We start from the raw sequence: 12,098 nt of genomic DNA, 5'->3' as shown, positions 1-12,098 counted from the left end.
TGACTTACGAGAGTCAGAGGAGATTAATTCTTGATTTCCCAGTTTGATGGAATTCAAAGTGTCTAATGCTTGAAACAGCCTTAGAGTACAGGGGTGCATTTTCTCTCCTGCAAGAGCATGACCCTTCATACACATCAGCTTTAACCGACACAGAATGGGAATGTACGAGGTTTGTTACAGTTTATCTGAAACTTTTGAAATCATTCATGTTTTTCCTGGCAATAAATGTCCAACTGCAAGCATATATTTTCTTTAGATTTGTCATGTTCACATCCAATTAATTGAATGGTGCTAAAGATGAAGGCTAAGTTTGATAAGTACTCCAGCAAGTGCAGTTTGGCTTTGGCAGTAGCAGCAATCTTGGATCCCCAATTCAAATTGAAGGTGGTGGAGTATTACTACTCTCAAATATACGGTAGTACTGCTCTGGATAGGATTAAGGAAGTTTCCGATGGCCTCAAGGAACTTTTTGATGCTTATTCAATTTGCACAACAATGGTAGATCAAGGTCCAGCTTTGCCTGGTAGCAGCTTACCCAGTACTAGCACTGATAGTAGGGATCGATTGAAGGGATTTGATAAATTTCTCTATGAGACCTCTCAGAGCTAAAACATGATATCAGACTTGGACAAGTTTCTAGAGGAACCAGTCTTTCCACGCAGTTGTGATTTTAAGAAATTAAATTGGTGGAAGGTCCACATGCCAAGATACCCTATTTTGTCCATGATGGCACTTGACGTTCTGGGAACTCCTATGTCAAATGTTGCGCCAGAATCAGCATTCTACGCTAGTGGTAGAGTGCTTGATGAATGTCGACGCTCACTGAATCCTGACATTTGAGAGGCTTTGGTATGCACACAAGATTGGTTGCGGGTGGAAATAAAAGGCATGTGAATTACATTTTGAGTTTAATGTTTGTCTTTCGTTATGACCTATACTTAGCAGTGATCTTATTGCAATAATTACTTATTTCTCTTTTCTATCAGATGCAACTCATTGTCAAGCCATTCTGCTAGACCAATCCCTTCAGCCAGACCAATTCTTGTTGATTAGAGTTAATTTTCCAAAGGTATGTTTCTGCTACATTTCCTACTTTATTCCATATCTATTCCGCAAACCCAACGTGGCAAAGTACGGACTTGTGGTGTAACTTGTGATGCAAGGTTGATGGATCAACTCTTGGCCTATCCGGTGCTGTTAAAATGATGCGGACACACCTAAAGCTGGTCTGGGCTGTGAACCTTGTTGTGCCTTGGCTGATTATCTTTACCAACATACAAACAAACAGTTGAATAGTTTAAAATACAAGAAATAAAGACACCGAGAAATTTACGAGGTTCGGCAAAAACCTGCCTACGTCCTCGGAGAGATATTGCTCTTCACTATGAGAAAAAAACAGTACAAATTACACATGAGTTAAATCGACATAACCCAATCCCATATCCCTTGTACACCCACTCACAGAATTTTCCCAAGAGCCTCACTCTACCCCAAGAGTTCTTTCACAAGAGATCTTTCACTCTAGCTCTCTTGATTTCTCTCACCCTTGCCCTTCTTATGCCAAATGCTCTCACCATCTCCTTTTATGCTTTTCTTAATCCAAGCCTTCTCCCACCCGAAAGCCAAATAATTATGGCTTTGAAAAAGCCACAAAACATGGCTTTGAAAAAGCCACAAAACAAGGCACAAATCAAGCCACAAAACAAGGAAACATAATCCTCATCATGATGTTCCCTCATCAATATTGTTTTGTTTCCTAGCCTAATTTGGCCACTATCCAACAAACCTTATCTATATCTCCACGTCAATACATCACATTAGACTTGTTAAGGCCTTTAGTTCCTTGTCAAGCTTAGTTGTAAAGTTTAGGATGTCAACTAGATTCCCACATCTTTACATAAATTAGAGGGACCTCTTTTGTCATGGAAAGGTGTATCTTTGATTTTCGCGCAGGCAACTCTTTTCTTTGTAAGATTTCGTTAAATTAACAAAATGTGGATTGCTCAATCACTAATCTATATATTTATGGTTATGCACAAAACCTTCATCTCAAATTCTCAATCAATATATTTTAGATTATTCTTTCAATATGAACTCCTCAATGTTTATCTATTGATGGCTAATAACTTCAACTGTCTTGCTGTTATAAACCATGTATTGCTGAACTTAGCATATTTTTTTTTTACAAAGCGATATTCTATATTATAACTCAGGGGAGAGGTATTGAGGTTTGATCATTAGCCAGCGGCTATTTTAAGAATATCGGCGTCTATTGGAAGAATATTGGCGCTGTTGTTATTCCGGCGCACTTTAGAGTCTTAGACCTGCAGCTGGTATTACTGGTAAGATATAAATAAGCTTTCTTCAATGGTGCTCCGCGTTGGCTTCAATCCAGTGACAACGAGGGTAACTGCATCGTGTGATTTGATATGGTGAGGAATCATTTGAAAAGATAATGGTGCCAACAAGAGCAGATGTTCCAGAGTGTATGCCCCCTCCTCAAGATGCTTTGTCAAGTGGTTTTTGTACTCTTAGTTGTGTGTAGGATAGGCTAGGATCTATTTATTCATTTCATTTCGTTGTTTTATCTTGATTATGAGGTATAAGCTACATATCTTGCATTTCGCAGATCAAAAACTTACAAGCCAGGTTCATGAAATTGTTGGGAGAATTAATGGCAGATTTGGAACTTTGACCGCTGTCCCAATGCGTCACCTGGTATGCCCTTGGTTTTTCTGAGTAACTATTCCATGATATTGAAAGGCCATATTTGGTACTTAGTGGAATTTAATACGAAGGATGTTGATGTGCTGCTTATGTATGACGCCATTGGTCCGTCTTTATTAACTTTCTGTATGATGATAGCACATTCACAGGCATAATTTGAATTTGAAATGCTAGACTCATGGCACAAGGTTCAATAGTTGGTTAATAGTTCATCTGTCATGGAATTATATCTCTCCTGCTTAGCACTATTCGATAGAGTGTAGTAGTTTAATAGCCATTATGATCAGTAGCAGTAGTTGTTTTTCATCTATTTGAAGTTTCAAAACCTATTACATTTGATTTGGATGTAATACTTCCTAAACAACCTTTCATTGTCTACAGGAATGTCAGTAATTATGTGCAATTTGTGTGTTCCGCTTCTGTCTGTCTGATTGCAGTTTTACTTCATTTTGTTTTTTTTTTTGGAGAAAAATCCTATTGCTCTTTTGTCTCATGAACCCCATCTTTACTTTTTTCTTCTTTTTTTTTTCATCCCATCCCAATGTACAAATTTTTGTATTGTTAGTTGCCTGCGGGATGGCCATTACTTGGTGATCACATTCACCATAAGAGACCAAATATGTGCCTATCAATTGTTTGGTGTGCAAGAATGCAGTTGAAATATTCATCATTTGATTCTAGGTTGAGTTGTGCACTTTCGTCTCTTTTATGGTAATTAATTTATTAGTTGAAAACATTGTACTTTGAGGAGGCAAGTAAAGCTTTTGGTTGGATACTATTGCTAGAAAATTGGAGGAATGGTTAGGATTAGTGCAGTGGCCTTGACGGATAAACTGAAGCTTTGGACGTTTTGGCTGTAAGCATTGCGCCTGAATTGAGAGAGTCCTTTCATGATACATTGATCAGACTGGGTGCAGTCAGCCGATCTTTGGAGTTTTGATGCTGGTGCTTGGAGCAGTTTTTACTAGATGGCGGACATGTTGTTAACTGCTGGAAACTATTTTTATAACTCTTCTAACCCTTCTACTAGTAAAGTTTTAATGTCTCTAAAATGGACAGGTGACCATCGGATTTCCTTAGCAAATATAATCTTGGATTTATCCGGGTACAACAACTTGGATTAGAAACCCAAATAAAGCTCAAAAGGGTGAATGGGCTTTGGATGTTGTTCTGGAGAAATCTGTTGTCAAGCAAAGCAGTGATGCATGGAGAATTATTCTCGATTCTTGCCTCCCTGTGCTTCACCTAATTGGCACCAGGTGTTCCATCCCGTATGCCAACAAACAGATTCAAGAACTATTGGGAGTGTCTTGTGCTTTTGGTCAAGCAGTTCAGGTAAATCGGAGGTTCACAGTTTTCCTTCTTTGTAGTGCGAATCATCTGTATCAGGATTTAGAAGCCATGCTAGCTTTTGTGGTTAATTGTTTATATTATGGGTTGTAGTCATGCTGTGTATCTTGTTTATCGGTGTCATTTAGCATTATGCAAGATAACCTGAATAATTTATTCCAAGCTGTATGTATTGACACCAACTCAAAACTTTGTTAGTCATTTTATGTTTTGGTACAGCTTGAAACTCATAATTTTAGACATTGACTTAGTTGTCTCCAAACCAAGTTCATTACTCAATCGTCAATACATCTTCTGTCAAGTGAAAATTGCACTGCATCCATGTCTAAGATAATATAGGAAAAAACTCCTGATTCTAGAAAGAATGAAAGATTCGTCCAATAGGACCAATACCAATCAAGAAGTACACAGGAAAAAAATTTGAAATTTAACTCATACAATACTAATTAAATAGTTCCTTGTGTCAAAATCTGCTGTTTGATACTAACTCGCCCTTTTTATCATTCGTTAACAAGTTCGTAAAGTAAAATTCAGACACACGTTAAGTAATGCAATAATATTGTGTTTGGTGGATCATATTTTGCAGCTGCATTGCTAGGAAATTATCACCTTTACTGTCCAGTAGCTTCTGTGAGTGTATATTTGTATGTATACTTTATTATACAATGATTTATTTTCTATATTATATTATTTAACCCCTAATTATGGATCAGCCTCACATGTGAATGATCTTCATTAAGTATGATCCTCCTTTTGAATTTTCAATTTTTCTGTAATTGCGTGCTGTGTTTGTGGTTCCTCCAGCATGCTACCTTCTTTTTTAGGCCTGTATTGTGCATCTTATGTAATTTAACGTTTTTAATTTTCAAGAAAAAGTGGATCATATTATACCAACTCTGGGTGATATGAGATACTTATCCTACTTTCGTATTAAGAATACATTTTTGGATTGATTAAGCAGTGGCAAAAGGTGTTCTGAAGGAGCAGCTTATCCTCCTGGCAAATAGCACGACGTGCTGGAAATTTTGTCGGCTTCAATTCTAGCGGATATAAACAACACTTTTTGTGAGTAATTGAATATTTAAGTAGCATTTACAGAAACAACACTTTTTGTGAGTAATAATTCTGTGAATGGCATGTACCTTTAGTTCGTGGTTAGATCAACTACAATCACAACTAATTGTAGTTTCATTACACCATGAAGGGTGCTTTGAGAGAGCAGCTGAAAAGTGCCACATGGACATGGATTCTTTGTCAAGCATAGTTGCATCCTGTTCATGAGGTAAACATGTTGCTGTTGGTAGTGGGCATCCTGTTCATGAGCTAAACATGTTGCTGTTGGTAGTGGATCCAGGTTTGATATTCTGTGGGACACGAGACAGGTAAATTTGATTTTTAACATACTTGTGGCTTTTCTCGGTTGTATGGAGTAGTTTAATTTGCTGCTGGAATTCCGTGCCATTTAATTTAAATATATTTTTTTTTTCAGGGAGGATTGAATCAAGAGGGTGGGCTCGATGTTTTCAACTTTCTGCATATGGTGAGCACAACAAATGGAGAAGAAGCAACTACGGGAGCACTGGTGGCAGAAGTTGATGATCTTATGGTGGTAGATGAATTAATAAGATGAAATAGCATAATCATGCTTGTCGCCAGAACTCTGACTCTGGTTTAGATAGGCCTGTCTTTGAAGGTATAATTGAATTTGAGGATAAATCAGAAACTCTTTCTGGAAAATCAAGTTGGGAAAAAGGATTCTTCTGTGTGTGGGACAACTACTACAAGAGAAGATGCCACATCATCTTGGGGGGAACTCCAGCTAGAGAAGCTACCGCATCTACTTGGGGGGTAGATAAGGCAGCAGAAGATGTACTTCTCCTCCATGGGGAACAAATACTGCTAGAGAAGATGCCGCATCTGCCTGGGGAAAAACTAAAGCATACTGCTTCTGTGGGTGGGCCGAGAGGGGAGGCATATGAGGCAAGTGAAAATGACACATCATCGTGGTATAAAACTCTAGCTACAGAACCTGCTACATCTACATGGGGGATAGGCAAGGCATCAGAAGATACCACTCCTGCATGGGGGATTAACACTGCCTGAGAAGATGCCACATCTGCTTGGGGGACAAGTAAGGTAAGTGAAATTATACATCATCTTGGGGGAAAACTTCAGCTAAAGAAACTACCGGATCCACTTCGAGGGTAGATAAGGCAGCAGAAGATAGCACTCCTGCACGGAGGACAAGTATTGCCAGAGAAGATGCCAAAAACTAGAGAAAATACCGCTTCTGCCTGGGGAACAAATAAGGCAAGTGAAAATGATACACCATCTTGGGGGAAAACTCCAGCTAGAAAACCTACCGCTTCTACTTGGGGGATTGATAAGACAGCAGAAGATACTACTTCTGCATCGGGGACAATCCAGAGAAGATGCCACATCTACCTAGGGGACAGATAAGGCAAGTGAAAATGAATGGAGTGGTAGAGGGGCAGAATAAGTTGCGCCAATAGACCACCCACCGACAACAAAAGCCATAGATGAAAAGGACAACAGAAAAAGTCTTTTGAAATTTTCGACCAGTGTCCTTGGGGTCAGAAAATTCCTCCTGAGACAGGTGGTCAACCTGCAAGCTTGCCTGGGTGGATTCATCTAGTGGAGATGGTAATACTGGTGAAAGACACCGCCAATGGGGACAGGACAAGAAAGTCATTGAAGGCTCAAAAAGTTGGGTTTCTAGTCCCGGGGAGTGGAAGAATAAGAAACGTCCTGCTAAACCACCTGGTATGGCGAATAAGAATTCTAGTGTGGTTGGACTCTATATTGCAACAAGACAAAGATTGGATATGTTCACTAGGGAGGAGCACGACGATGTTCATTCTAATATTGAAGCTGTTATGCACTCTATCCGAAGAATAATGCATCAATCTAGGTTAGGTTTCTATTTATATTCTTTCTTAACAGTTATGACTAGACTGATCAAATTATCAAAGTATATGATACTTTTCAATTTTCTAAAGGAAGAATGAGTTTTTGACTCTTAGATCTCTTGTCTGAAGTGAGAATCCATTTAAATCCAGGGAATTTCCTGACAAAATCCTCCCTCACAGTCGAAAATACTGCTTTTAACGTTTGAAGTATCATAATCCCATCTAGTGCGATGATTATGTTTCATATTCATCTGTCAAAACGCTGGTTGAGCCTGAGTCCAAGACCGAAGTCCCTCCCAAAACGTCATCGTATAACATAGTTGGCTAACTTGGCTTTGCATCTCTTGGGGCTCCAAGTTTGGAGACAAAGTTGGGAGGTTTGGGCTATTTATAAGAGACGGGTTGGGTTTTGGCACCTCTCTGTGGGCTTCGGTCTCATTTGTGTATCATGTTTGCCTTTGCCCATTCTTTTCAATTTCTACTAGAAAGCTGCTATGTCGTAGGTTGTCCTGATTGTAGAATGGGTGCTTTTTGTTCTGTTTTCTGCGTTGTTAGTGTAAGAAATTTTTGGGTGAGTATTATCAAACATCAAGAGGATGCACTAATATAAGCATAATGAGTTATATTTAAGTTGGACTCAATTAAAGTTGTAACCGGATAACAACCATTTGGAGGGAAATACAAGGAACAATTTTGAATTTAAATGATGCAGTTAGAGTTCCTTTGATAACTGATTGCAACTGCTCACTTAATGGGAGGAAGCAGTTGCAATGCATATACAGAAATGCTTGGTCCCTCTTCTCGGTGATCTGCCCTTGTTCCATATAGTTTGGTTTGTCTCATTGAAAACTTGAGAACCCTAATGTGATTACAAGAGAAGAGAAGACTAACCATTTCCCTAAGAACCAATTCATCCACTGCAGAACATGGCTGCAAATTCAGCGGTGGATTCTATAACCGTGCTATGCCGCTCAAGCGGTGATATAACTATGTTCTGCCGCTCAAGTGGAATGCGAACCTTTTCTGTAAGTTATTAAGGTTCATGTTCTTCATGCACTGTCATTATTGATAAACGTAGTTTAGGATTTGGTTGATTCGATTTCTGGAATGGCTTACATGTCTTCCAAGTCTTAAAGTTATTGCCGTTAAGTTTCTCAATGTTCATCAAGTTGAGCATATTGAAACCTGCAATTTTTGACAGAAATTTGATTCGAAATTCATGAGTTATAATATCAAAATGACTCTTGACAGCTTATCAAGTTGATACATCAGTTGAACTTTAGAGATCTTGACATCAATAATTGCATCAGTCCTCTAGAATCACTAACTGATCATATCAAAAATATAAATATTGTCCTTGAGGGATCATTATAGTATACTGTTAGTACTCCCACATTTCTTTGGTCCCAAGATACTTTAACATATAAGTATCTTAACATGTTAATTTTGCAAAGATTAACATACATAATTTACATATTTCGATGTTGTACCTTTCATAATGAATGATTATTAGATCAATTCAGTACATTCATAATACATCAAAATAACAGTAAGACATTGATCATGATTGCCTCACTCTCACATTCAAACTTAATCAAATGAATCCTGTAAACCCATTCTTGTAACATGTTTATTAAAACTCGTGTAAGAGGATCGGCTATCATATCATGAGTGCTGATGTGCTCATTGTCTATGATACCTTCCTTCACTTTATCCTGCACCTTTAAATACTTAATGTCCATCAACATCGATGCTTCGACCTCTTATTGTTCTTAGCAAAGAACACTGCAGATATGCTATCACAGAAAATCTTCACTAATCTTCAATGCCTCTTATTGTTTTAGGCCCTGTTTGGCAGATCGGATAAAGGATCGGATAAGATTAGTTATACGGACTCGGGTGTTTGGCGTTCAGTCGTACTAAATAAGCGCCAGATTAATTTAACCGGTTGGATAGGATAACACGGTATACACCCGCTTAATAAAACCAACCAAAACGCCTGGATTATTTAGTCGGGGAAGAAGAATATGGGAGAGAAAGGGAGGGAGTTTGGGGGGTGTGGCGGAGAGAGTTGGGGAACAATTATTTGGGATTCTTCTGCAGTCGGGGAAGAAGAAGGGAGAGAGAGGGGGGATGTTTGTGGGGTGCAGAGAGATCTGGGAACAAAAAAATGATTTCACTTTTTTAAATTTTTTTTTTTTTTTTTTTTAAGTTTGATTCCTCCTATCTAGTATAATACCAAACACAATATAAATAATATGGTCCCTAGTCCAATACTGCACCAAACACCTGACTAATTTAGTCAGTACTATTCGGTGGCTATTTATCCTATCCGACAGAAATAGTCAGTACAGTCCGAGCTGCCAAACGAGGCCCTAATATACTCATACTCCATAGTTGACAGTGCCCTTGTTTGTTACTTCTTGCTTATCCATGAAAGTGCACTCCATTTGGCATAAAAATATAACCACTAGTTGACATTCTATCATCAATACATCATCTATATAAGATCAGCATCAGTGTAACATGTGAACCCTAGATTACCAACGTAGTGGTAGCACAGTACATGAGATTGTGTCTTCTTTAAATAGCATAGTACATGTGATTGTGTCTTCTTCGAATACTTGAGTACTTTGTTTCCAACATTTCAATGAAATAACCCTGGATTCGATTGAAACCTTCCCAAAACACTCAGTGAAAATTCTAAGTCAGACCTAGTGCATGCCTGAGTATACATTACACTGTCAACCAAGGAAGCATAAGGTTGTATATTATTTGTTGCACTTCAAATTCAGTTATGGGACATTGTTTGGTAGAGATTTTATCTCCTTTTCTAATTGAAACATCTCCAACACTACAATTCTCCATGTTAGACTACTTTAACACTCTACTGATATAATTATTTTGTGCTAGACCTAGAACTCTTTGCTGGCTATTTCTTCGAATCTCAGTCCCCAATACATAGTGAGCCACTCCCAAGTCTTTCATGTCAAAAGCACTTGATAACATGACTTTCGGTTTCTGTAAGCAATTGAACATTTGTGCTAGCAAGTAATATATCATCCACATAAAGTACCATGAAAATGAAATGAGACTTTACCATTTTTGTAAATGTAGTTGTCCATCTTATTCTGAATGAATCCAAAACCAATCACAACTTGATCAAACTTCTTGTACGATTGTCTTGAAACCTGTTTCAGTTCATAAATTGACTTGTTAAGCTTGCATACCCAATTTTCCTTTCCCCTTTCAATGAATCCAAGTGGTTGTTTCATGTAAATGTCTTCATCCAATCCACCATTCAAGAATGTTGTTTTAACTTCCATTTGATGAAGTTTCAAGTTAAACTGTGCACTTAAAGCATGATCACACGAAATGAATCTTTAGTAGAGACTGGTGAGAAAGTTTTAAGTGTAATCCACTCCTTCCTTTTGAGTAAAGCCCTTGGCCACTAACGTTGCTTTATATCTCTCCACCTTCCATGTGAGTCCCTTTTGTTTTAAATACCCAATTACACCAATAGCTTTAATATTTGTGGTTCCTGAGACCAAACTCCACACATTGTTTATGTCTATTTAAGCCCATTAATCATCCATAGCAACTTTCCAAAAAGATGAGTGACTCCCCTTCATTGTTTCTTTGGAAGTCAGTGGATCATCTACATCACTAATATCATAATCAATCTCCTGTAGGTACACCATATAATCATCGGATATAGCTAATTTCCTATCTCTTGAAGACTTTCTTGTAGCCTGCACTGATGGCACAGGGAATGACAGAACTGATGTATGACTGTCAGGAGGTAAATGGGAGCATGTTGGTTCACTTTCCTCCTCAAATGTATAGGAACTTCTGGATTGAAGATCACAAGCACTATCATCTTCAATAAACTTTGCATTATGACATTTTGCTAATCTTGTATAAGATTGTGGACAACAAAATCGAAATCCCTCGGATTTTTCAGCATCATGTGACATTTTGGATTTGAAAATTCATAAGTACTGGGATCAAGAACTAGTCTTAATTGTCTTGTCACACTTAAACTAAGAAACCAGTTACACCTTTGGGCAAGAAACTGTCCATAAAGGATATGAATTTCCACTTCATTGCATAGCCAAGTATAAAGAACATGATCTCATGTAATGCTACACCTTTAGGCAAGAAGTATCACATAAGAACTTAATTTCATCACTCACTATACATCAGTTCATAAATAATCCCAGTAAACAAATTTCTTTGGAAATTTCTTGACTTGTTAACTTTATAAACTGCCTTCTGAGTACCCATTATGAAACTCTAAGAGCATTAGACTTAATCGAACACTTTGGTGTAGATATTAAATTAAACTCATCAGTATCAGAAATTGTCGTAAGTAGTACTGTTTCACCATACTTTCGCATTATCATATTAAAAATTAAGCAAGAATAAATAATCCTAAATTAATCAAGTATGTGAGATCAGGAGTGATATCATGTATTCAATTTGCAGCAAAGAAAACCATTGTGCTATGCTTTCAAACATCAAACAGTCAAACATAATTCGAACTATACTGCACGCAGTTCAAGTTCATGCAGTCATATTAATTTTATGCAGGAAAAACGAAATTCTTGTTACATAAATTGCAGCGGAAGATTCATCAATATTCTTGTGATAATTTCGAGTTTAGGATTTGAAATTGAGTGGCTCTGATACCACATGTAAACATTCATTGTTTATCAACATCATCAACCAAACCATAAACTACATCAACACGAAATCATCACCTAGTAAAAGTATTCCATTTAAGTGTTCAAGAGAATAAGCTTACTTGCAGGATTCGCCATGAAAACTAGCAGCAAGGTTCTTCTCTTCTCTTAGATTCGTAATAGTTCTCACTTTCAATAGGACTAGTGCTATATGAACATGGTAATCTGAGAAGAGGGACCAAGCTATATTTATTGTCTAAAATGATAACTGCCCCTTCTATCGTGGCAGCAGTTACATGTCAGTTTTTAGAGTTTGAAACCAACTCTAATTCAAAAGTTTTGAGTTCTATTGTTTCTCTCCTTTGTAATTTATCATAATTCAATTATCACAAGTCCAATATTAATA

At 37.6% G+C, this 12,098-nt stretch overlaps 1 protein-coding gene and 1 long non-coding RNA gene across 3 annotated transcripts; both read left to right on the top strand.

The window, feature by feature from the left end:
• The first annotated feature begins 297 nt into the window (after nucleotides 1-297).
• LOC148697750 (zinc finger BED domain-containing protein DAYSLEEPER-like) lies at nucleotides 298-840 on the top strand. The gene is made up of 2 exons (XM_088690201.1): nucleotides 298-538; nucleotides 623-840. The coding sequence occupies exons 1-2, from the start codon at nucleotides 298-300 to the stop codon at nucleotides 838-840; spliced, it is 459 nt and encodes a 152-aa protein (XP_088546327.1).
• A 982-nt stretch (nucleotides 841-1,822) lies between these two features.
• On the top strand, nucleotides 1,823-10,973 carry LOC148697749 (uncharacterized). Of its 2 annotated transcripts, XR_015960470.1 has the most exons (7): nucleotides 1,823-2,486; nucleotides 2,630-2,718; nucleotides 3,787-4,062; nucleotides 5,039-5,142; nucleotides 5,282-5,459; nucleotides 5,567-7,009; nucleotides 10,700-10,973. It is a non-coding gene; the product is annotated as an uncharacterized LOC148697749 (long non-coding RNA). The 2 variants fall into 2 exon arrangements; XR_015960469.1 differs by lacking the exon at nucleotides 10,700-10,973 and having other exon boundaries at nucleotides 1,824-2,486; nucleotides 5,567-7,116.
• The last annotated feature ends 1,125 nt before the right edge of the window (nucleotides 10,974-12,098 follow it).

Source organism: Pyrus communis, chromosome 3 (genome assembly GCF_041283825.1).
Source record: "Pyrus communis isolate YQ-2024b chromosome 3, ASM4128382v1, whole genome shotgun sequence".
In the NCBI taxonomy this organism is placed as follows: Eukaryota; Viridiplantae; Streptophyta; class Magnoliopsida; order Rosales; family Rosaceae; genus Pyrus; species Pyrus communis.
This window is presented reverse-complemented; position numbering and strand designations above follow the sequence as displayed.

Bases quoted from the DNA above. Each gene is read 5' to 3' on its own strand.
- LOC148697750 (XM_088690201.1), top strand. From the start codon at position 298: ATGAAGGCTAAGTTTGATAAGTACTCCAGCAAGTGCAGTTTGGCTTTG. The intron at 539-622 runs GTACTAGCACTG...ACATGATATCAG, and splicing joins GCCTGGTAGCAGCTTACCCA to ACTTGGACAAGTTTCTAGAG.